The sequence below is a fragment of the Rutidosis leptorrhynchoides genome, chromosome 7, assembly GCF_046630445.1.
Source record: "Rutidosis leptorrhynchoides isolate AG116_Rl617_1_P2 chromosome 7, CSIRO_AGI_Rlap_v1, whole genome shotgun sequence".
Taxonomy (NCBI): domain Eukaryota; kingdom Viridiplantae; phylum Streptophyta; class Magnoliopsida; order Asterales; family Asteraceae; genus Rutidosis; species Rutidosis leptorrhynchoides.
Window position 1 is genome coordinate 163,393,010 of NC_092339.1, and position 26,591 is coordinate 163,419,600.

General features: G+C 36.0%; 1 protein-coding gene across 1 annotated transcript; it reads right to left on the minus strand.

The window, feature by feature from the left end:
- Nucleotides 1–6,207: 6,207 nt before the first annotated feature.
- LOC139859745 (uncharacterized) lies at nt 6,208–23,424 on the minus strand. The gene is made up of 9 exons (XM_071848520.1): nt 23,389–23,424; nt 22,905–22,990; nt 8,423–9,187; nt 8,261–8,315; nt 7,768–7,843; nt 7,492–7,606; nt 7,204–7,299; nt 6,989–7,126; nt 6,208–6,898 (listed from the first exon to the last, which is right to left on the minus strand). Exons 1-9 carry the CDS (start codon nt 23,422–23,424, stop codon nt 6,208–6,210), a joined length of 2,058 nt encoding a protein of 685 aa, XP_071704621.1.
- Nucleotides 23,425–26,591: the final 3,167 nt, after the last annotated feature.

A 26,591-nucleotide genomic window follows, 5' to 3' on the forward strand; every position in this document is an offset into this window, starting at 1 on the left:
TAAACTATTGGTTCCTTCTTAATTATTTATTGGTTTATAAGTGGCTTTTGTAAACGAAAAAAAAAAAGAGTAAAATAGGAAGCCAAAAGTGTTTGAGCACAGGTAATAAAATGAATTCAACACCTGCATTATTTTCGTTGATAAAAGTGGCCTTTTCTCATTGCTTTTAGATTTCACTACTATGAGGTGCAATTAAGAAACAAATAATAAAATATAAGTGTTTGAATGATGAGCATATTAACTCGAAAGTCTATGACTGTAAATTGTTATTTTCGCTAATTATGATTGCTGTTATTTTTATAATTTTGATGTTTTACCATATCTATGTTAGAGATTAAGATATACTGTAATTTTTTATTATTAACTTCTAATTTTTATCTAATACAGAGTATATAATTTGCAATAAGTTTACTGATTTTATTTTACTTTCCTTCTAACTTGAAAATGAACAAAATATATTTTACATTACATTCCTTTCCATCATTACTCTCTCTTCTACTTGCCACCCCATTCTTTTCCCTTAAAAAAAACTCGAGAATGAATTATCGGGGACATTTGATAATTTAATTCTAGCTCGCCGTGCGACATAACAAAATAGAAAAGATTTCATTAACCCCAAGATACAAGTCATCATCCATCATCCCAAATATTAATCCTTTTGTTCAAATTGATTAAAACAGAGTACCAAATAAGAAAAGAACATCTGATTAAATTTGTCATATTGTCCTGATTATACATATTTAATTATAAAAGTGAAATGAATCTTATTTTAAGGGTATGAATATATCTGTGCAAAACTAATACTAATAATTAAATAATTATGTTTTTGCAAAACGGTATAAATTTTTGTTCTTTTTTTGTGAACAATTAAATTAAAAAGTGAACAGAAACAAGAAACTAAATCCACCAACCACAGGAGATGAAAAATCTCCAATCTCAGAAGTTAAAAATAAGTACAAAAACAATACAAGATCTTTACAACGGTTCACACACAATCAATCTCACAGTAATCTCTATCAAGCTATCAAAAAGATAACTATGAATACTGAGAACGAAAGATATGAAACCCTAGAATGAATTTCACACAGTTACAGAGATGAACGAATGAATCAGATAATGAAAAAATTAATTAGATAACTTAAATAATAACTTAATTTCTTTTCTGGTCCCTCAAGTTTCAAATAGCTGTTCAGCAACAAAGTCTTCTTTTTAATACTTTGACCACCAAACTATCTTTCAGAAAATGACTGCAAAGACCCTGCAATTATTCTTAACCCAGAAATAGGAAGAAATACAAAAAAACATATGATCTTACATGCTTAGATTATGAATATGTATATATATTTAACATCCCCCCTTAATCTAAACATGAAATAGATTATAAAGAGTTAACTTGTTGCACAATAAATCATGTTGAGCTCTTAAAAGTGGTTTAGCAAAAATATCTGAAGTGTTTTCTTCAGAAGAAACTTGAACAGTTTGAATTACACCTGAACTAATCTTTTCCCTCACAAAATGTAAATCTACTTCAAAATGTTTAGTTTTTTTTTTATGAAAAACAGGATTTTTGGCTATTTGTAAAGCAGATTTATTGTCACAATAAACAGTTATGGGAATTTTTGTTTTTATGTTCAAATCTTTGAAAAGTTTTAATATCCAAATGAGCTCACATGTGACAGAAGCTAAAGCCCTATACTCTGCTTCTGCAGATGATCTTGAAAAAGTTGACTGTTTCTTACTTTTCCATGAAACTAAAGAGTTTCCTAAATAAACACAGAAACCAGTAACTTGTAGTGACCTGAACTTTTCCATGTTTATATATATTAAATGAAATTATTATTTACATGATTAAGTATTTCTAACATGTTAAGTAATCAAACTTGTTAAGACTTGATTAATTGAAATAGGTTTCATATAGACAATTGACCACCCAAGTTGACCGGTGATTCACGAACGTTAAAACTTGTAAAAACTATATGATGACATATATATGATTATATATATAGTTAACATGATATTATGATAAGTAAGTATCTCATTAGGTATTTTAACAATGAGTTATATACATAAAATTGAATTTATTGAATTAAGAAACTCGAAACGATATATATAACGATTATCGTTATAACAACGTCTTACTAAATACATATGAATCATATTAAGATATTGATACACTATGTTTAATCATGATAAATGATAAGTAAACATGTCATTAAGTGTATTAACAATGAACTACATATGTAAAAACAAGACTACTAACTTAATGATTTCGAAACGAGACATATATGTAACGATTATCGTTGTAACAACATTTAACTGTATATATATATCATACTAAGATATATTAATATATCATAATATCATGATAATGTAATAATTTATCATCTCATTAGATATAATAAACATTGGTTTTACAACATTTAACATGATCGTTAACTTAATGGTTTCAAATCAACATTTACATGTAACGACTAACGATGACTTAACGACTCAGTTAAAATGTATATACATGTAGTGTTTTAATATGTATTCATACACTTTTGAAAGAATTCAAGACACTTATCAAAGTACTTCTACTTAATAAAAATGCTTACAATTACATCCTCGTTCAGTTTCATCAACAATTCTACTCGTATGCACCTGTATTCGTACTCGTACAATACACAACTTTCAGATGTATGTACTATTGGTATATACACTCCAATGATCAGCTCTTAGCAGCCCATGTGAGTCACCTAACACATGTGGGAACCATCATTTGGCAACTAGCATGAAATATCTCATAAAATTACAAAAATATTAGTAATCATTCATGACTTATTTACATATAAACAAAATTACACATCCTTTATATCTAATCCATATACCAACGACCAAAAATACCTACAAACACTTTCATTCTTCAATTTTCTTCATCTAATTGATCTCTCTCAAGTTCTATCTTCAAGTTCTAAGTGTTCTTCATAAATTCTATAAGTTCTAGTTTCATAAAATCAAGAATACTTCCAAGTTTGCTAGCTTACTTCCAATCTTGTAAAGTGATCATCCAACCTCAAGAAATCTTTGTTATTTACAGTAGGTTATCTTTCTAATTCAAGGTAATACTCATATTCAAACTTCGGTTCAATTTCTATAACTATAACAATCTTATTTCGAGTGATGATTTTACTTGAACTTGTTTTCGTGTCATGATTCTGCTTCAAGAACTTTCAAGCCATCCAAGGATCCTTTGAAGCTAGATCCATTTGTCTCTTTTCCAGTAGGTTTATCCACAAAACTTGAGGTAGTAATGATGTTCATAACATCATTCGATTCATACATATAAAGCTATCTTATTCGAAGGTTTAAACTTGAAATCACTAGAACATAGTTTAGTTAATACTAAATTTGTTCGCAAACAAAAGTTAATCCTTCTAACTTGACTTTTAAAATCAACTAAACACATATTCTATATCTATATGATATGCTAACTTAATGATTTAAAACCTGGAAACACGAAAAACACCGTAAAACCGGACATACGCCGTCGTAGTAACACCGCGGGCTGTTTTGAGTTTGATAATTAAAAACTATTATAAACTTTGATTTAAAAGTTTTTCTTCTGGGAAAATGATTTTTCTTATGAACATGAAACTATATCCAAAAATTATGGTTACACTCAAAGTGGAAGTATGTTTTTCAAAATGGTCATCAAGACGTCGTTCTTTCGACTGAAATGACTACCTCTTACAGAAATGACTTGTAACTTATATTTTCAACTATAAACCTATACTTTTTCTATTTAGATTCATAAAATAGAGTTCAATATGAAACCATAGCAATTTGATTCACTCAAAACGGATTTAAAACGAAGAAGTTATGGGTAAAACAAGATTGAATATTTTTTGATTGTTATAGCTACGGGAAATATTGTAACAATTCTATACAAATCATATCCTAGCTAAATTATATTGTATTATACATGTATTCTAATATATTATGTAATCTTGGGATACCATAGACACGTATGCAAATGTTTTGACATATCATATCGACCCATCTATATATATTATTTGGAACAGCCATAGACACTCTATATGCAGTAATGTTGGAGTTAGCTATACAGGGTTGAGGTTGATTCTAAAAATATATATACTTTAAGTTGTGATCTAGCCTGAGACGTGTATACACTGGGTCGTGGATTGATTCAAGATAATATATATCAATTTATTTCTGTACATCTAACTGTAGACAACTAGTTGTAGGTTACTAACGAGGACAACTGACTTAATAAACTTAAAACATCAAAATGTATTAAGTGTTGTAAATATATTATGAACATACTTTGATATATATGTACATATTTGTTATAGGTTCGTGAATCGACCAGTGGCCAAGTCTTACTTCCCGGCGAAGTAAAAATCTGTGAAAGTGAGTTATAGTCCCACTTTTAAAATCTAATATTTTGGGATGAGAATACATGCAGTTTTATAAATGTTTTACGAAATAGACACAAGTAAATGAAACTAAATTATATGGGTGAATGATCGAAGCCAAATATGCCCCTTTTGCTTGGTAACCTAAGAATTAGTAAACCGATCTACTAATTAACGCGAATCCTAAAGATAGATCTATTGGGCCTAACGAACCCCATCCAAAGTACCGGATGCTTTAGTACTTCGAATTCGTTTTTATCATGTCCGAAGAATTTCCCGGAATGATAGGGGTTATTCTTATATGCATCTTGTTAATGTCGGTTACCAGGTGTTCACCATATGAATGATTTTTATCTCTATGTATAGGATGTATATTGAAATATGAAATCTTGTGGTCTATTATTAGGATTTGATAATATATAGGTTAAACCTATAACTCACCAACATTTTTGTTGACGTTTTAAGCATGTTTATTCTCAAGTGATTATTAAGAGCTTCCGCTGTTGCATACTAAAATAAGGACAAGATTTGCAGTCCATGCTTGTATGATATTATGTAAAAACTGCATTCAAGAAACTTATTTTTGACGTAATATATTCTTATTGTAAACCATTATGTAATGGTCGTGTGTAAACGGTATATTTTAGATTATCATTATTTGATAATCTACGTAATGCTTTTTAAACCTTTATCGATAAAATAAAGGTTATGTTTGTTTAAAAATGAATGCAGTCTTTGAAAAACGTCTCATATAGAGGTCAAAACCTCGCGACGAAATCAATTAATATGGAACGTTTATAATCAATATGAACGGGACATTTCATAACTGACCTTCTTGTAGAAATACATTTTGCATAGTCAGAATCAACATAAGCAGACAATACAAAATTGTCACTTTTTGTTATGAAAGTGCCTTTTCCAGGTGAACCTTTAAGATATCTAAGAACTCTAAAAGCGGCATTTAAGTGTGAATTTAAAGGAGCATACATATGTTGACTTAAACAATGAACAGCATAGGCAATATCAGGTATGGTCAGTGTAATGTAAATAAGTTTTCCAATAAGTTTTTGATAATCACTTATATTAGATAAAGGATAATCAGTATCAGAATGATTATCAATACTGGAAAAGACAACACCAGATTCCATAGGAGTAATAGCAGGTTTACTAGCTAACAAACCAAATTCATCAATTACTTCTAAAGTATATTTTCTTTGTGTCATACTTAAACCTCCATTTTGATCTAAAAGTTCAATACCAAGAAAATATTTTAATAAACTCAACTCTTTAACTTTGAATTTAGTTTGCAAGAAATGCTTACACTGACTAATACAACTTTCACTATTGCCAGTAATAATAATATCATCAACATAAACAAGCAGAAACAAAGAGCAATCATCAGTATGTTTGGTAAAAAGAGAATAATCATTCACACTTTGAACAAAGCCATATTCAAACAATGTTTCACAAAATTTCTCATTCCATTTCCTAGGAGCTTGTTTCAACCCATAAAGAGACTTAACAAGTTTACAGACTCTTTTGTCATCTTTATCAAAATATCCCTCAGGTAAAGTCATATAAACATCTTCAGTTAAGTCACCATAAAGAAAGGCATTATTTATGTCAAGTTGATGTAAAGACCAGTCATTTTGAATAGCAACAGTAATAATGACTCTAACAATAACCATTTTAACAACAGGAGAGAAGGTTTCATCAAAATCTAGACCTTGTCTTTGATTATAACCTATTGGCAACTAATCTAGCCTTGTATCTATCTATTTCAGCAGAAGTCTTATATTATTCTATAAACCCACTTTGATCCTATAGGTTTTCTATCACAAGGCAAATCAGTAATAATCCAAGTATTATTTCTAAGAAGGGCTTCAATTTCCTCATTCATAGCATTAACCCAATTCTTATTCTTTGATGCCTCTTGGTATGACTTAGGTTCTTGACTTTTATTTAAACAAGTGATAAAACAGAAATTTTTAGAACTAAGTTTAGAATATGTTAAGTAATTTTTAAGACCATATTTTACCTTATTATCAAGTACATAATCATTTAATCTTTTTGGTAAAGTTGTTCTTCTGCTTGTTCTTCTTAAATTTTTAGCATTTATATTAACAATAGCTTCTAATGTATCATCTACATTAGAAGTGCCCTCAGGGACATCATTATGTCCACCAGATGTTCCTTCATAGGAAGTTGCATGTCTGCCATCACCTGTTGACTCAGAAGAGTCAACTGGAGTAACATGTCTGCCATCATCCTTTGGACTGTGTCTCCCTTCATCATTGGGACTTATAGGATCCATTTGTTTTAAAACAGTTGACTTATCTATATTAGAGTCATGTACAATTTCAGAATCATTTTCAAACATTGTAAAATCAAAGAAATGTAAATGATTACTATTTTCATCAAGGTTCACTTTGTAAACAGACTCAGTTTTGAAAGGATAAACATGCTCATAAAACTTAACATATCTTGAAAAAATAAAGCATTTATTTTCTAAATCAAACAGTTTATATCCTTTTTGAGAAGTACAATAACCTACAAAGACACATTTAAGAGACCTTGAAGAAAATTTATCAATTTGATTTAAAACAGTAGCAAAACAAAGACAACCAAAGGATCTTAAATAGGAGAAATTAGGACAAGAACCATAAATCAACTCATAGGGACACTTTCCAGATAAGAGATATGATGGAAGCCTGTTAATCAAATAAGTAGCAGTTAAGATACACTCGGACCAAAGATACAAAGGAATTTCCCCTGAAACATAAGGGACCTAGCAACCTTTAGAAGGTGCCTATGTTTCCTTTCAGCAATCCCATTCTGCTGAGGTGTGTAAGCACAAGATGTCTGATGTACAATACCTTTAGTTCTAGTAAACATTTTCATTTTTGTGTTAACAAATTCAGTTCCATTATCAGTTTTTATAGTTTTAATTTTGACATTAAATTGATTGAATAAAAGATTGTAAAGACTTTTAATATGATCAAACACAGTATCTTTGGTTTTTAAAAGATAAATTCAAACAACTCTAGAAAAATCATCCACAACAGTTAAGAAATACCTAAAACCTTCCTTACTTTTGATTTTATATGGACCCCAGACATCTAAATGCATCAACTCCCCAACACCTTTTGTTTTATGTTCACTTAATGGAAAAGGTTCTCTGGTTTGTTTAGCTTTATGACATATATCACAAGGTTCATAAAATCAATATTATTTAAGTTAAGATATGTTTTAAGTATATTTAACACTTGACTAGCAGGATGACCAAGTCTATTATGCCAAATACTGGTTTTAAACCTAGAATTATTTGAAACATTAGACATGATAGTCTTACCATTAACACATTCATCAAAAAAATAAAGACCATCACTTTCACTACCAGTCCCCATCAATCTTTTTTGAAGCAAATCCTGAATATAGCATTTATTAATGTCAAAACTCACAACTAAATTACTATCTTTTATTAATTTGTTAACAGATAACAGGCTAACATAGTATTGAGGAATAACCAGAACATCATACAGCTTAATATTATTGGAAAGTTCTAAATTTCCCATTTGAAAAATCTTGGCATTAGTACCAATAGGATGATTAACAGACAAATTTAAATCAGATACATTAACAACATTGCTTAAATTTTGAGAAGAAGAAACCATATGTTGGTTTGCACCAGAATCAATTATTCACCCTTTAGAAACCATATTATTATTTTTTGAACTATTAGCACAAAAGAATTTATCAAAATTTGTGTTAAAGAAAACATTATTATTTGTGAAATTACCTGACATGTTAACATCCAGGTGATTTGAAGAAGGTTTCTCATTTACCAAGCTAAGCAACTTCATAATTTGATCACTGGTTAACTGAACAGAAGAGCCAGAACTACCATTTTTATCAGTAGCACAGTTATTACTATTAAATCTAGGTGACCCTTGATTAAAAGGTTTTTTTTAATATATCCATGTGGATAACCAATAAGTTCAAAACACCTATCAACAGTATGACCTAGCATATTGCAGTTAGTACACTTTAAAGGTGGATTTCTGTATTTCTTCTTGTTATTGTAACCACTATTATTGTTGCTAGTATTGCTGGTTTTACTCACAAAGGCAGATGATTGATTTTTAACAGAGTTATTGGAATGTAACCTATGAGACTCATCTCTAGAAATAATAGAGAAAGCGGTTTTAACATTAAGAACAGGATCAGATATAAGAATTTGACTCCTAATAGGCACATACACATCATCTAGACCCATTAAGAACTGCATGAGTTTCAAAAATTGATTATGTTCTTGAAAAGATTTATTAGCAGACACTATATCATCAATTTTAATCATGTCATCAAACTGTCTCCACATAGCATTCAACTTATGATAATAATCAGACAAAGGTTGGCCAGCTTGACTACAAGAATTAATATTTTGATATAGATTAAAAGTAACAGAAGCATCAATCTTATCATAGGTTTCTTTTAACTCAGTCCCAACAGATTCAACAGTCTTAGAGAAAATTTGTCCATTATAAACATCTTCAGATAATGACATTAATATCCAAGTAAGCATAACAGAATTACATCTATCCCATTGACCAAGAAGAACATCATCATCTTCATATTCAAACCTAGCACGTGAACCATCAATAAATCCTAGCTTATTTTTAGTTTGTAATGCAAGTTTCAAAGCACAGGACCACACATTATAATTTTCAGTTCCTTTCAATTTCTGTGTAATTAATGGTGCACCAGAAGAGTCACTAGGATGTAAATATAAAGGATCATTAAATTCAAGTTTGCTAATCTTGGTTGGACCAACATAGAATCACTATCAGACATAATGTCTAACACCCCGTTTATCTAAACATGACGCTCGGGGCATCATTTGAAGTCCAAGAATGATTATTTAATAGTTAGGATGTAATGCTTTGACCACGTTTGACTTTGGGATGTTTTAAAAGTGAAATTGGAGTACATCAGGTAATCTGTCGAGTTTGAGTGTAGTTTGTCGCATTCTGGTGTGTCGCGTTTCGTGACAAACATGCTTGAAACGAGACAAGTTCTGCTGGTGATTTCTGACCACTTTGTCGCGTTTGAGTGCTGTTTGTCGCGTCCTGGTGTCGCCAAACGTGATGAAGTGTCGCGAAACGCGACAAATGTCGCTAAAATGACTTTTTAGCCATTTTAAATGGCATCTTTTGGGGGTATAATATTCCCTTCACTTGTGGCCGGTTTTGGGGAGTTTAAAGCTGATTCAACCTTACCCAATCCTCATTTATCACATCTTCACCTTCACCAATTAAATCCTAGAGAGAGAGTTAAGGTTTAGTGAGAGAGAGCTCACTTGAAGAAGAAGAAGACCAAATCCCACCCAAGTCTGAGTTTTAAAGTTGTTCCCTACGTCTCTAGCTACGTTGTGATTGTATTGGTAAGTCTTAACTCTATGTTTTGAGTTTCATTTAGTTTAAGCTAGGGTTTGGTTCATATGGAACTTGTGTGACCCATTTGAGGGTTAAATGGGTGGATTTTGGGTTGGATTGTTAAAGGAAACCCTAAATAGCTATTATCTAGGGTTTGGTCTTGTGATTTGAGGTTGTAAGTGCTAAATGATGTTGTTAGTCATTAATGCACTTTTAAAATGATGAAAGAGTTGTTATTGTGTAAGTTTGACTTGATTTGTGAGTCAAAGAGTCAAAAGAGCACTAGTTGACCTAATCGGGCGAAATGGTTATGAAATACACCAAGTTTATGTTAGTTGATGTTATTAAACCCTAATTACTAGCTTTTAGTGATTTATGACGAGGCATGGCCATTAATGGGCGGTTTTGGTGTAGTTGAGTCTTTTAATGCAAACGGGTCATTAAATGCTCAAGGGTTGTGGTTGGCATTTAATTCAACTAGTTTGTATGTTAATAAATGCATAATGTAATAGGTACGTTATTTTGAAGGTTTGCAAGCTCGGTTAGCTTCCACAAGAGTCTTGAGGTGAGTGGAATGATTATACATGTGTGTATATAATGTATCTATTTGTAGGGTGGAGGATGGGGCCGGGTATACGTGTCTATACCACCAAGAGTTAGTGATATATTTCGTTGTACACTATTGATGGATATTTCGTTGTCCAAGTTGCCCAAGAGTTAGTGATATATTTCGTTGTACACTAACGATTTCTTGAACGGATATTTCGTTGTCCGTGTCGCCTTGGGATTAGTGATATATTTCGTTGTACACTAACGGTCGTTATGAACACCGATGGGAAATTCGAAGTACCATTCCCTTGTGTGTTGGTTAACTTTAATTACGCGTTGTCTTGTAGTATATTATATCATTCGGGTTATATATATGCGATGGTTTGTGCTAGTTTGTGACCTTGAAGGGTTTAGAGTTATACTTGCGATGGTATGCTATGTATATTGTTAGCGTGTATGAGGTATTTGTGTAAGTGCTTGCAAGTAGGTGTATTATATATGTATATGTATAATTATTGCATTCACTAAGCGTTAGCTTACCCTCTCGTTGTTTATCTTTTTAGATGCAGGCGCAGTTAAGGGCAAGGGGGTTATCGGACATTAGGTGTTCCGTGATGATGCTTTGTTGGAGTTTTGATGTGGGCCTAACGTTTTGGGTAGTTTAGTCCCAAACCATGCTTGAAGTGTCGTTTGGATTGTAAACTATCATTTTGTAATGGGTCAAACTTGTACAAAACTTTATTCGTGGCCACGTGCATTTTGTAAACAACTAAATGTTGTACGTTTTAAATGGAACTCGTGTAATGGGTTACATATCTATTTGGCGTGTAATTGTGTTGTATAAAAAAAAAATTTATCGTATGGATTGCGGGTTGGGTTGTTACAAGTGGTATCAGAGCATGGTCTAAGAGATTTAGGTGACTTGAGATAGGCGCCTAGACTTAGACTTTTGTGTTGAGGAATTATATGCAAGACTTGTAGGATTACGGGTCAGTACGGGGTTTGATTAGTTCTTTGATGCATAAGTGGACAACTATGCTATGTTATGATGTTACTAACCGTGTGTTATTGTTTTGAACATCGAGCAAGATGGTTGTGATACGTTTGAGCATGGCACGGCATATGAGCGTAATAGTGAGTCGCGACCACTATTACGGTTGCAAGTCAAGTCAAGCAAGGATGTGCTACAAGTATCGAGCTAGATGTGGTGTGTGTGCTGTAATATGCATAGGTATATATGTGTATTAAATTGTTGGTGATGTCTAATCTATTTTTAATCTTTAGAATGAAGATGAGAAACAGAACGAATACGAATGGCAATGGTGGTCCCTCTCATGTGGAGGAAGATGAGATGACTACAAAGATTGAGACCGCTTTAGAAAACTATGTTTCGGTTTTCTCCCAAAGGGTTAAACAAATATTCGAAGAGTCAGTTTTGAAACAAATCGTCGATATGATTCAAGAACGGATGACTAATGCTGTTAAAGAAGAAGTTGAAAGGAGGTTTCCTAGACCTCAAAATGTGGGCGAGTTAGAGTTTAGCTATAAGAACTTCTTGGCGACTAAGCCTCCTCACTTTCACGGGGATCCCGACCCCATGAAGAGTGCGGCTTGGATTTCCGATGTTGAAGGTTGTTTTTGCACGACCGAGTGCCCTCCCGAAAAGAAAATAAGGCTTGCTACTAGTTTGTTAAGGGGCCATGCTAAAGATTGGCTCGATGGCAAGATTGACATGGTGGCTGATGCGGCTTTTGTAGGGTTATCTTGGGCGGATTTCAAGAAGGAGTTTTTCCTTAAATATCGTACGCAAGAGGATCTTTCCAAATTGCGCAACGAGTTAAGGAACATGCGTCAAGGGTCTTTGGACCTAAACACTCTTAAAACTAACTTTCTCGCCAAAGCACGTTTTTGCCCCGAGTATGCGGGAAATGATCAAATGCTAATGGAAGACTTTCATGCAACCCTTAGAGATGATTTGAAGGGTAAAATTAGTATCGGTCATGTTGAGACTTTTGCTAAGCTTTTGGCGGTGGCGAAGGGGTTTGAAGCGCAAGCTCCGAGTCCGGTTAGTTATGCGCCAAGTAAAAGAAAGTTTGAAGCTTCTAGTTTTTCGAACAAGAAGAGTAAAGGAGTATCCGAAAGTGTTGGTAGCGTGAAGAAGGGTGCTCCTAGTGTTCACGTGACCACATGTTACAATTGTGGGCAAAAAGGTCGCTACTCTCGTGATTGCCCAAAACCGCGTACTAATGTGATTACATGTTTTAATTGTCAACAAGAAGGGCACCGAAAGTCAGAGTGTCCCGAACTCAAAAATGATCAAGTTAAGAGAATAGAGAAGGCGGCGGGGTCGGCTAGGGGACGTAATTATTTGATGACCAATGACGAAGCCAAGCAATCCAATGAAGTCGTTTCAGGTACTTTCATGGTTAACTCTAATCTGGCAAGGATTCTATTTGATAGTGGTGCAAATTTATCGTTTGTGTCTCCAAAATTTGTGCCTAAATTTAATAAACCGTTAGCTAAGTTAAGTCGTCCGGTAGAAGTCGAAATAGCGGATGGCAAGACGGTGCTAGTGGTTGATGTGTGTAAGAATTGTAATGTTCTGTTTGGTTCCGAGAACTTTAATATTGATCTCATTCCGATGACGTTAGGTGATTTTGATATCGTGGTTGGTATGGATTGGCTCGATCATAATAGAGCCGATACTGCGTGCCATGAAAAATCTATTCGTGTGAAGACCCCAAGTGGGGGAGAGTTAATTATTCATGGTGATAAACGAAGGAAACCGGTGCCGATATGCACTTTTGCACGGGCACGTCATCTCGTTGTTACCGGTGGCATGGCTTTCCTTGCTCATGTTTTTGATACTCATGATGAGCCACCACCTATTCGTGAAATTCCGGTGGTAAGTGAGTTTGAAGATGTTTTTCCGGATGAGTTACCGGGTGTTCCGGCGGAAAGACAAGTCGAATTTCGCATTGAGTTGGTTCCGGGAGCTACTCCCATTGCTAAAACTCCTTATCGTTTAGCACCGGCAGAAATGCAAGAATTGTTGAATCAAATTCAAGAGTTATTTGAGAAGGGTTTTATTCGACCGAGTGCTTCGCCATGGGGTGCTCCGGTCTTGTTCGTGAAGAAGAAAGATGGTAGTATGCGTATGTGCATCGACTATCGGGAGTTAAATAAAGTGACGATCAAAAATCGTTATCCGTTGCCTAGGATTGACGATTTATTCGACCAACTTCAAGGTGCTACGTACTTCTCTAAAATTGACCTACGGTCCGGCTATCATCAAATGCGGGTCCATGAGGAAGATATCGAGAAAACGGCCTTTCGTACTCGTTATGGGCATTTTGAATTTGTAGTTATGCCTTTTGGTCTTACGAATGCACCGGCGGCATTCATGAATCTTATGAACCGAGTGTGCCAACCTATGTTGGACAAGTCGGTAATTGTGCTCATTGACGATATTCTTGTATATTCTAGGAGTATGAAGGAACATGAACACCATTTGCGCGAAGTGTTGAAGACGTTGAGAAAAGAGAAGTTGTATGCTAAATTCTCGAAATGCGAATTTTGGCTAAGGGAGGTTCAATTCCTTGGCCATATTGTGAACAAGGATGGTATTCAAGTGGATCCGGGGAAGATAGAGACGGTGAAGGATTGGGGACAACCGACTACGGCTACGGAAATCCGAATTTTTCTAGGATTGGCCGGTTATTATCGTCGGTTTATCCAAGACTTTTCCAAGATTGCTTCGCCATTAACTAAGTTGACAAGGAAGAATACGAGATTCAATTGGGAGAACGAGCAAGAAATTGCTTTTCAATTGTTGAAAGAGAAATTGTGTCAAGCTCCGGTCTTGGTGTTGCCGGAAGGGGTAGATGATATGACGGTTTATTGTGATGCTTCTTTGAATGGGCTCGGGTGTGTACTAATGCAACGAGGTAAAGTCATCGCTTACGCCTCTCGCCAATTAAAGGAACCTGAAAAGAGATACCCGACTCATGATCTCGAATTAGCGGCGGTGGTCCATGCTTTGAAAATTTGGCGCCATTACTTGTATGGTGTCAAGTGTACGATTTATTCGGATCACAAGAGTTTGAAACATCTTTTTGATCAACGGGATTTGAATTATCGTCAACGGAGATGGATGGATGTGGTGAAGGATTATGATTGTGAGATACTTTATCATCCGGGAAAAGCGAATGTTGTCGCGGATGCGTTAAGCCGAAAGAGTCACCACCCGGCGTTACGATTAGGATTGTTACGTATGATTATTACTAACGATTTCCTTGAAAAACTTGGTGTGATTCAAATAGAGGCTTACGTTCACAACAAACATGCGGAACGAATTGTGGGGCAATCGGAATTCATTACGATGGGTTCGCGTGGTTTATTGTCTTTTCAAGAAAGAGTGTGGGTGCCTAAGATGGGTGATTTCTGAAAGGTGCTTCTTGATGAGGCGCACAAGTCTAAGTATTCCATACATCTGGGTGCGACGAAGATGTACCATGATTTGAAGAAAGATTATTGGTGGCCGGGCATGAAACGCGACGTTGTTAAGTATGTTGAGCAATGCGTCACATGTTTGCAAGTTAAAGCCGAACACCAAAAGCCGTATGGTAAGTTACAACCGCTAGAAATTCCGATGTGGAAGTGGGAGCATATTACCATGGATTTTATTACCAAGTTGCCGAAAACGGCAAGAACCCAATTTGACACTATTTGGGTGATTGTCGATAGATTGACGAAGAGTGCGTTATTTCTTCCTATTAAAGAAGCAATTTCGTCGGAGGCACTCGCGAAGATGTTCATTAAAGAGGTGATATCGAGACATGGCGTTCCCGCGTCTATTGTTTCGGATCGGGACACACGTTTTACTTCTCGATTTTGGAAGAAGTTTCATGAAGACATGGGTACGAGGGTGAATATGAGTACGACGTATCATCCTTAAATGTATGGTCAAACCGAACGTACGAATCAAACCTTGGAAGATATGTTACGTGCGTCTATTATTGATTTTGGCGGTAGTTGGGACGAACATTTGCCATTGGTGGAATTCTCGTACAATAATAGTTTTCACTCTAGTATTGGAATGCCACCATATGAGATGTTATACGGTAGGAGGTGTCGAACCCCGATTTGTTGGGGTGAAGTGGGTCAAAGGGAAGTCGGGAGCACCGACTTGGTATTGGAGACAAATAGCAAAATCGATATGATTCGGGCTCGTTTAAAGGCGGTGCAAGATAGACAAAAGTCTTATGTCAATAAACGTAGGTGACCGATCGAATTTGAAGAAGGCAATATGGTGATGCTTAAGGTTTCGCCATGGAAGGGTATCATTCGGTTTTGAAAACGGGGAAAGTTAGCTCCTCGGTTTATTGGACCGTTTAAGATTTTAGCTCGTGTTGGCGAAGTTGCGTACCGTTTGGAATTACCCGAAGAGCTTGCAGGGATCCATAATACATTCCATGTTTCCCATCTCCGTAAGTGTCTTGCGGATGATTCTTCATAGGTGCCATTAGACGAGATTGAATTAAACAACAAATTAGAATATGTTGAGAAGCCGATTGCTATATTCGATGAAAAGGTAAAGAGGTTGAGAAATAAAGAGGTGAGAACTTTTAAAGTTCAATGGAGTCGTAGTAAAGGTTCTGAGTTTACATGGGAACCCAAAGAATTTGTATTGGTGTATCTTCCGGCTTGTCATGCGGCTTGGATCGCGAGGACGCGCTCTGATTCAAGTGGGGGAGAGTTGTAACACCCCATTTATCTAAACATGACGCTCGGGGCATCATTTGAAGTCCAAGAATGATTATTTAATAGTTTGGATGTAATGCTTTGACCACGTTTGACTTTGGGATGTTTTAAAAGTAAAATTGGAGTACATCAGGTAATCTGTCGAGTTTGAGTACAGTTTGTCGCGTTCTGGTGTGTCGCGTTCCGTGACAAACATGCTTGAAACGAGACAAGTTCTGATGGTGATTTCTGACCACTTTGTCGCGTTTGAGTGCTGTTTGTCGCGTCCTGGTGTCGCGAAACGCGACAAATGTCGCTGAAGTGACTTTTTAGCCATTTTAAATGGCATCTTTTGGGGTAATAATAGTCCCTTCACTTGTGGCCGGTTTTGGGGAGTTTAAAGCTGATTCAACCTTACCCAATCCTCATTTATCATATCTTCACCTTCACCAATTAAATCCTAGAGAGAGAGTTAAGGTTTAGTGAGAGAGAGCTCACTTGAAGAAGAAGAAGACCAAATCCCACCCAAGTCCGAGTTTTAAAGTTGTTCCCTACGTCTCTAGCTACGTTGTGATTGTATTGGTAAGTCTTAACTCTATGTTTTGAGTTTCATTTAGTTTAAGCTAGGGTTTGGTTCATATGGAACTTGTGTGACCCATTTGAGGGTTAAATGGGTGAATTTTGGGTTGGATTGTTAAAGGAAACCCTAAATAGCTATTATCTAGGGTTTGGTCTTGTGATTTGAGGTTGTAAGTGCTAAATGATATTGTTAGTCATTAATGCACTTTTAAAATGATGAAAGAGTTGTTATTGTGTAAGTTTGACTTGATTTGTGAGTCAAAGAGTCAAAAGAGCACTAGTTGACCTAATCGGGCGAAATGGTTATGAAATACACCAAGTTTATGTTAGTTGATGTGATTAAACCCTAATCACTAGCTTTTAGTGATTTATGACGAGGCATGGCCATTAATGGGCCGTTTTGGTGTAGTTGAGTCTTTTAATGCAAACGGGTCATTAAATGCTCAAGGGTTGTGGTTGGCATTTAATTCAACTAGTTTGTTTGTTAATAAATGCATAATGTAATAGGTACATTACTTTGAAGGTTTGCAAGCTCGGTTAGCTTCCACAAGAGTCTTGAGGTAAGTGGAATGATTATACATGTGTGTATATAATGTATCTATTTGTAGGGCGGCGGATGGGGCCGGGTATACGTGTCTATACCACCAAGAGTTAGTGATATATTTCGTTGTACACTAATGATGGATATTTCGTTGTCCAAGTTGCCTAAGAGTTAGTGATATATTTCGTTGTACACTAACGATTTCTTGAACGGATATTTCGTTGTCCTTGTCGCCTTGGGATTAGTGATATATTTCGTTGTACACTAACGGTCGTTATGAACACCGATGGGAAATTCGAAGTACCATTCCCTTGTGTGTTGGTTAACTTTAATTACGCGTTGTCTTGTAGTATATTATATCATTCGGGTTATATATATGCGATGGTTTGTGCTAGTTTGTGACCTTGGGTTTAGATTTATACTTGCGATGGTATGCTTTGTATATTGTTAGCGTGTATGAGGTATTTGTGTAAGTGCTTGCAAGTAGGTGTATTATATATGTATATGTATAATTATTGCATTCACTAAGCGTTAGCTTACCCTCTCATTGTTTATCTTTTTAGATGCAGGCGCAGTTAAGGGCAAGGGGGTTATCGGACATTAGGTGTTCCGTGATGATGCTTTGTTGGAGTTTTGATGTGGGCCTAACGTTTTGGGTAGTTTAGTCCTAAACCATGCTTGATGTGTCGTTTGGATTGTAAACTATCATTTTGTAATGGGTCAAACTTGTACAAAACTTTATTCGTGGCCACATGCCTTTTGTAAACAACTAAATGTTGTGCGTTTTGAATGGAACTCGTGTAATGGGTTACATATCTATTTGGAGTGTAATTGTGTTGTATAAAAAAAAAAAATTATCATATGGATTGCGGGTTGGGTTGTTACATAATGAAAAGCAGATAAAAACAAATAACAAGAAATCAAAGAGAATAACAAGAATAACAGTAAATCACAAAAGCAATTACAAAAGAGAAAACAAAAAACACATAAAACCGCAACAAATCCATGGTTCAGACACCTGTAAGGATAAGAAACAAACCCACTGGACTGGTTACTAACCAGGCAACCTGTAGAGATGATTTACAAGAAAAAATAGGTCAAGATCAATCTACGCTTGATCAGGTTTTCATAGATCTCAAGGATCTAGATCAAGAGTTGGGCGTAGAGACCAGGTCAGGGTAAAAGAAAGCACTAATAAACACGAGACTCCCCTTTGAAGACAAATCTGTAGCGGAAGAACAAGAAGATCAAGACGAACAAACCCTAATTTATCAAACTACGGTTTCTCACCAAAAAACTTCTAATCAACAGCAAATCGACCCAAAACAGAATCCACAAGTCGTTGTCGTACCCAAACACAGTAGAAACAGTAATACCTTCAACTGATCTTGAAAGAAACAATCGAAGAAAAGAAACCCTAACTTTTCAGATCTGAAAAATTAGAATCAATTGAACACCGGATCGAACGATATCAAGCTTTGCCGCTCTGATACCATGAACAAAAACAAGAAACTAAATCCACCAACCACATGAGATGAAAAATCTCCAATCTTAGAAGTTAAAAATAAGTACCAAAACGATACATGATCCTTACAACGGTTCACACACAATCAATCTCACAGTAATCTCTCTCAAGCTATCAAAAAGATAACTATGAATACAGAGAACGAAAGATATGAAACCCTAGAATGAATTTCACACAGTTACAGAGATGAACGAATGAATCAGATAATGAAAAAATTAATTAGATAACTTAAATAATAACTTAATTTCTTTTCTGGTCCCTCAAGTTTCAAATAGCTGTTCAGCAACAAAGTCTTCTTTTTAATACTTTGACCACCAAACTATCTTTCAGAAAATGACTGCAAAGACCCTGCAATTATTCTTAACCCAGAAATAAGAAGAAATACAAAAAAAAAACATATGATCTTACATGTTTAGATTATGAATATGTATATAAATTTAACAAAAAGCAAGAATTATTAATTAGTTGACCATTCTTTATGAAAAACTGAGATTTTCTGTTGAGAAAAAATTCATTTCTATATATACTAAAAGCCACCAAATTTTTGGTCGTTTAGAGTAGTTTCTGTGTGGTGGGTGTTGTAGTTTTCACCAAGGAAGAAAAAGGTCAAAAGAGTTGTAGTTCATGGGTAATAGTTGTAAATACATAGGGGTTAAAGTGGGGTATAAAAGGTAACTTTGAGTGTTTAAATGTAACTCTTTAATTTTATATAATAATTATTAAATAAAACTCACACAATTTTCGGGATTTATCTTTTTTTCTCTATGAGTTAGATTTCTCTATTATCACCGTTCAAATCGAAATAATTTAACGAACAAATTGCAACTACTAATATTTGAATCTGAGTTTTTTTTGTTTTTTTTGTAAAAAAGTGAAACATTTTGAATTAATTATATATATACTCACTAATTATATTTCACGACTTCGAATCTTTCTACCCAATTTATTCGCAATTTGTCTTTTCAGTTTTCGTTCAACATTAGTTTTATAAAATTCGTTATAATGATCCACTACAACGCGGGTCATTAGGTATATTACGTAGCAAACAACGCATATCCAAATACAATCGCAGCAACGCGAGGTCCGAATTTTTTCTAGTTATTTATCATTATGAATACAAAATGTTCGTATTCAACACTAAATATAGTTGTGTATGGCGAGCATTAGAGCACCAGGAGTGGGGATGTGTCACTCACCCGTCTCCCCCATGTCACTTAGTGACACCACTCCCCACTCACGTCGAGCACCTCCATTTACCCCATGTCAGTCGCATATGCGACGTAAATTGAGGCACCCGTTCCAGCTTTTTTGTTCTATATTAATTTATGTTATATTAATTTATGTTATAAAAATAAAAACTGACATACCCCAAGTGACATAGGTCACCACTCCCCACTTTTTCCGACTCACCAAGTCAGGCCTGACATGCTAAATGACCTGGGTTACCACTCCCAGTGCTCTTAGTAATCTTATAGTTTAAAATAGGTAAACAACTCTTTAGCTGCCTCTAAGTTTAAAGAATTTTATTGGGCTAGTTAGGAGATGTAAACTTGTTAGCAAGAGGATGAATCAACAAAAGGCTTATCAACACTAAGACAAGTTAGCAGATGGTGATCATCTAGTTGACCATGAAGGAACTGCTCTCCATGAACCGGTGAACCACATGAACTATGAACGGGTTAGATGCGTGGAGCAGAGGGCTCATAGTACTTGTGCGAGCCGTATGCGGTGAGAGTCACAGTACGGTAGGACCCTTTCGACGTTGCATAAAATCCATTACTTTATGTTCAGCTACCACTAAAAAAGGTTAGATGGTGAGACAACAAAAGGAGACAGGACATATAACACTTGTACATATTATGTCTAAGACTCTAAATGTATTGTTTGTTTCTTGTATTGTTTATTCATGAGATATGTTCGACGTAGGGAAAGGCGAAGTTGGAAACAAAAGATCAAATATCATTAGTGGCAAGTGACCATATAGGAGGTCAATACGAAGAACGCAAATTGGGTGCGCATAGCGTAATTCAATACTCAACACTTTGATGTACTTCCATGTCTATAATCAATTTACTTTCGTATTAGATTGTTTCTCAATTTAGTTACAAACAAGAGAAAGAAACCTTGAAGCCGAATGTAGTTGCAGGCTTTATACCTAATTATTACTATATTATCTAATAGACAAAAATGGTGAATAGTAACTAGAGACATTTTCGTCCTTTCACCTTTTTTTTAATTCTAATTAAATTCCACTACACCAACAAAGATCCCCACACTTTTTCCAAATATTCAAATCGGCCCCCCAAACAGGGGGTAAAGTGTCAAATAACCATTTTCATAAAAAATCTTAAAAAAGTTCCACCCAAATATTCAACGGGTCATATCTTCTCCTTCGCAACGAGTTAAGTTTTTCCGACACCATCGTTAAACTCGAAATAATTTTAGGAACACAATGTCACTAACTATACGCAAAACGGACTCTGGGCGCCCCGCATGGAATTATTTCTCCCTCCGGGGGGAAATTTGTGAAGTGTTTCGGGGGTCTAGCTAGCTGGGGTAAAAATCGCCTTGCCGTCACTGTGGTACCTGGGAGGAGGTACTTTGCCGGCACAGGTCTCTTTCGGGGTGGGATTGGTGGGTGCTACGGCACACAGGGTTAGCGTGTCCCTGCCAACTTGCACGTTTTGACCCGAAAACGGACGCTTTCTAAAAAACGCTAAATATTTGGGGTACTTTTCATACACGTTGATTTTGCGTTAAATTTTTAAAAGTCGATAATTACATAGCTAAACGCGGAGATGGATATATATTGTTAATTTAAAATAACATTTAAATTTTTCACGGGTTATACCTTTTAGTTCGACTCGAGTTGCGCTTCAACGACATTATTCTTTAGTCACGAAATAATTTTACAAACTAAAAGCAATAAAATGTATTGAAAACCGAATCCCCGGCGCGAAGCGAGGGTTCAACAACTAGTTGTTAACTAAAGTACAAAAGTGCTTTTGCCCAACGACTAATAGAGTTACAATGAAGACGACGAAAACCTTGTAAATAGAAGAACTCACAAATTCATGTGTGCTTATATATCATAATTCAAGTGTATTCTTTGTATCTTTCTTCAAGTTTGTCCTAGCTGAACCTAAGTATAATTCATAAGCACCGACTAACAATTCCGTTTACTAAATTCAAGTGTAATTCATATTCAACCGACTAACAATTCCGTTTAATTTAACCGGTTAGTTCTTAGATTAAATTAATAAAAATAATTAAGTTAAAAATTATACATAAATTATCATACATAACTGATTAAAAATTGAAAAGATTATGGGGTTGTAGTTGTGGTTGAGTGGTAGTGGCCTGCCTCTAATACACTTGAGGTCAGGAGTTCGACTCCACCCGGCTACAACAATTACTTAAATGTAAATGCAACTCTATCCTGCCCGTCCGGAATCACCCGGGGCACCCCTAAGTGGGGTAAAGGGATGGGGGGTTTTACTTGGCCGTGCCCTTGGATCGGTTTCAAGGTTTCCTCCCGGGCAGCGATGGGGGCGGTGTTATTATCACTGCATCGGCATAGTCGAAACGGGAGATGATCGCAACGGGTGGTTTAGTCCCCCTCGGGTGATCCCAATTTCGCTGTCCTAAAAAAAAAATTGAAAAGATTATATTCATTATTTACAATTTCCTTTATTCTTAGTTTGGGACCAATAGTTTCACATGTAAAACGTGAAGTCCAAAAGCATAACATGTGGTTATGATTGTTTATTATTTGTTTTCACATAGATATATGTCATATGTGGTCTAGGGTCTCAAGTTAATACATTATGCACGGAAAGGAGTCGGCATAAAAATATGGTTATTGTGTTACAATAAGAGATCACCAGAACTTAAAAGAGAGTTGATAGATATGATTAACTGAAATATATTTTATAGGGTGAAAGATTTTATTCTTGTAACAGTTAAACTTCAATAGTAACTAAAATTTATTAACCATCCGGGCATAGCCTGGATGGCCACTGAGCTATCCCATTGATAGCATCCACCCGGGTTCGAGTTTGAGTTACGCCTCGGCTTGTTCAAAAAGGGAGATGTCTGGAGGGATGTCGAAAGACATTCACCCGGTAGCGGGTCTGGCACTCAGCGGGCTCGTTCCCCCAGGTTTACCCTCTGCGGGGGAGTCAAAAGATTCGTTCGTAGGGGGTTCCTGAGTAACCAAAAAAAAAAAAAAAAAAAAAACTAAAATTTATCGAACTTTGGTCTTTGGTATGACAATCGTAAGGATATTTCTGTTCAAAAATAAAAATAAAAATCATACGGATATTTCTTATTATAAGAATAAAGAAAACTTTTGACGTGAATGTAACAAAGATTTAATCAATTGTAATTGAAAACCCCTTTTCATTCTCTCTCGGTTAGCTTGCCACCTCCTATCATCTCCTATCAGTTTCCAAAACTACAAATTTCACTCTTATTTTCTGGCAACCACTTTTATCGTCTTGTTGTTTTGCCATTATTCTGTTTTAATAAAACTATATGTTATACTCTCTTTCTCTAGGTTTTCCTCCCCGGCCTATCTCTTAAAATTCCCAACCCTACCCAAACCTTATTTTTTTCTGTCGTCTCCCCTGGCCTCGGCATCTCGCCGAGGTCCGATATTCTCTTCTTTCTCCATTTCTACTTTGCATTCTCCTTATGTTTTCTATCTCCTCCCCACTCCCTGATCTCACTGGATATCTACTTTTTCTTCTTTTTGGTGGTTGATGGTGGATCCAGCGACTATAGTCTCTCCCCACCGCTATTCTCGCGGTGGATTTGGTATGGTTAGGTTCCTTTTGACAACCATTGTGGTTTCCTGGCAGCTTCAAATTTTCTGGCGTTGTTTTTTAGTTTTCTTATCCTTTCGGTGAGAGGAGGGTTGATCCGACGACCTTAGCTCTCTCTACCATCTTTCTCGCGGTGGTTTGGGCTAACGTTGCTTGGGTTCCTTTTTCAGTCCGTATTAGGCCGATGTCTGGTGGTTAAGTTTTGTTTAGGCTTGAGGTGGTGCTACAACCGAGTTGGTTGGTGGTTAAGTTTTGTTTATGCTTTCATATAAATTTTTATTTGTTGCGGTTGTTTTAGGCTTGTTTTCTGTTTCCCGATATATTGATTTGTACCTTGTCGATCATCAGATCCGTTTGTATATATTATTTTTTTTTTGTGGAAAAAAGCAAGGATTTTGTTGAACCACATAAATTTTCCGTTAGATGTGACGGATATCAAAACATAAGGATTCGGAGGAACAGGGGAGGCGCGCCGCGGCCTTGGAAGGCGCGACGCGGCCTAGAACATGAAACAGAGCATCAGATTGGGAAAACGACTGTCCGGAGAATTGCCTTGGAGGCGCGGCGCGGGCACCAATGGCGCCGAGCGGCTTCGTCTGGCGAGAAGTTTCCAAATTTTTGTTTTTCTTGTTCTCCAAGGTGTTTTTGGCCTATATAAGCATCCTAATGTAACCCTCAGTTGTATCTACGAATTATATCAATAAAAATCTCTTTAGTTGGTCCGTGGATTAAAGTAATCGACATTCGATTACATATAACCACGTTAAATCTCGCGTCTTTAATTCTTTAATTATTGTTCTTTCGTTTGTCGATTGTGGAAGGGTAATTCTCTGGAATTACTCTATTGTTTGGGTCCTATAATCCTTACACTTGGTATCTAGAGCTCAAGGTTCGAGTTGGGAATGATGGCGGAAGATGGTAAATTAAAGATCGAGCGATTTGATGGTAAAGACTTCGCCTTTTGGAAGATGCAAATAGAAGACCACTTGTATCAAAAGAAACTTCACCAACCTTTGTTGGAAACCAAACCCGAAGGCATGAACGATGCCGATTGGATGCTCTTGGATCGTTAAGCTTTGGGTGCGGTTCGTCTTGCACTCGCCAAGAACGTTGTAGGTAATATTATGAACGAAAAAACAACGTTTAATTGTTTGAAGGCGCTCTCCAACATGTATGAGAAACCTACGGCGGCGAATAAGGTTTTTCTCATATGACAATTGTTCAACAGGAAGATGAAGGAAGGTATGAGTTCAACGGATCATATCAACGAATTCAAAAATCTTGTTTCAAGATTAGAGTCGGTTGAAATCAAAATTGATGATGAACTAAAAGCACTAATCTTGCTTTCATCATTACCGGAAAGTTGGTCGGGTACGGTTACTGTGGTTAGTAGCTCTACCGGTACTACTAAGCTTGCGTATGAAGGAATTAGGGATTTAATTCTCGGTGAAGACACTTGTAGGAGAAGTTTGGGGGAATTGTTATCCGGTTCTTTGTTAAGTACCGACAACCGTGGTAGGAAAGTTGATCGCGGTGTGAAGAAGAGTAAAGGGAAGTTCAATAAGAGGTATCCATCGAATGACCAAAGTGACGTTATTTGTTGGGGTTGCAATCAAAAGGGGCATTATCAAAGATATTGTAAGAATGCTCTGGTTAAAGATGTTAACTTGACTGCGGAAGATACGGAGGATGCACTACTATGTAGTATTGAAAGTTCGGTGGAGTCTTGGGTCTTAGATTCGGGAGCTTCGTTTCACGCTACACCCACTAAGAGCGTGATGAGGAATTTTCAGGCGTATCAAGGTAAAGTTAGATTGGCAAACAACAAAAGTCTCGAGATTAAAGGTATAGGAGATGTTGTATTGAAGACTACTCTTGGTTCTAATTGTACTTTGAAGAACGTGAGGTTTATTCCTAAGTTAAAGAGGAAGTTAATCTCGGTTGGTCAATTAGATGAAGAAGGTAATGGGGTTACTTTCAAGAATCGCCAATGGGGGGTGATTAAGTGTAGTAATTACGTAGCTCGTGGACATAAAAGGGGAACTCTTTATATGGTTGAGGTGTTTGAAGAAGACACGGTGATTGCTACGGTTGACGTTGGGGCTAGTTCTACTCCATGGCACCGAAGACTAGGGCATATGGGTGAAAAGGGTATGAAGGTTCTTAGTTCGAGTGGAAGAATTCCAGATTTGAAAAAAATAGAGCTTGAGTTTTGCGAGCCATGTACTTATGAGAAGCAAAAGAAGGTAACTTTTGTTAAATCGGGGAATTCACCAAAGTTGAAGAAATTGGAGCTAGTTCATACGGACGTTTTTGGGCCAATGAACGTAGATTCACATGGAGGTTCTCGTTATTATGTCACCTTCATTGACGACGCCATTCGAATGGTATGGGATTATTTTCTTAAAGCTAAATCCGAAGTTTTTGGTACTTTTGTGACGTGGAAAGCTATGGTTGAGATGAGACCAATTTAAAGGTCAAGTGCTTAAGGTTGGACAATGGAGGAGAATATAGTAGTCTTGAATTTAAAGACCATTGTGCAAAGTTCGGTATTAGAATGTTGAAAACGGTACAGGAAACACCGCAACATAATGGGGTCGCCGAACGTATGAATCGTACGTTGAATGAAAGGGCTAGGAGTATGAGACTACATGCCAGTTTGCCTAAGATGTTTTGGACGGATGCGGTTAATACGGTGGCTTATTTGATTAATAGTGGACCCTCAACACCATTGGGTTTCCGAATTCTCGAAGAAGAATGGCTAGGTAAAAAGGTTAGTTATGATCATCTTAGAATCTTTGGGTGTAATGTTTATATGATGACCAAAGATATTGATAAAGATAAACTTGAAGCTAAGTCAAAGAAGTGTACGTTCATTGGTTACGGTTCGAATGAGATGGGCTATCGTTGTTGGGATAATGAAGCTAGAAAGGTTATTCGATCACGTGATGTTACCTTTGATGAAGATTCGGTCTATGGCAA

Bases quoted from the DNA above. Each gene is read 5' to 3' on its own strand.
- LOC139859745 (XM_071848520.1), bottom strand. From the start codon at position 23,424: ATGCCGAGGCCAGGGGAGACGACAGAAAAAAATAAG. The intron at 8,316-8,422 runs GTGTTTTGAACT...TAAAAATGGTAG, and splicing joins CTAGGTCATACTGTTGATAG to TTCTGGCTCTTCTGTTCAGT. The intron at 7,300-7,491 runs GTATTTCTTAAC...AATGTTTACTAG, and splicing joins AAAAGTAAGGAAGGTTTTAG to AACTAAAGGTATTGTACATC.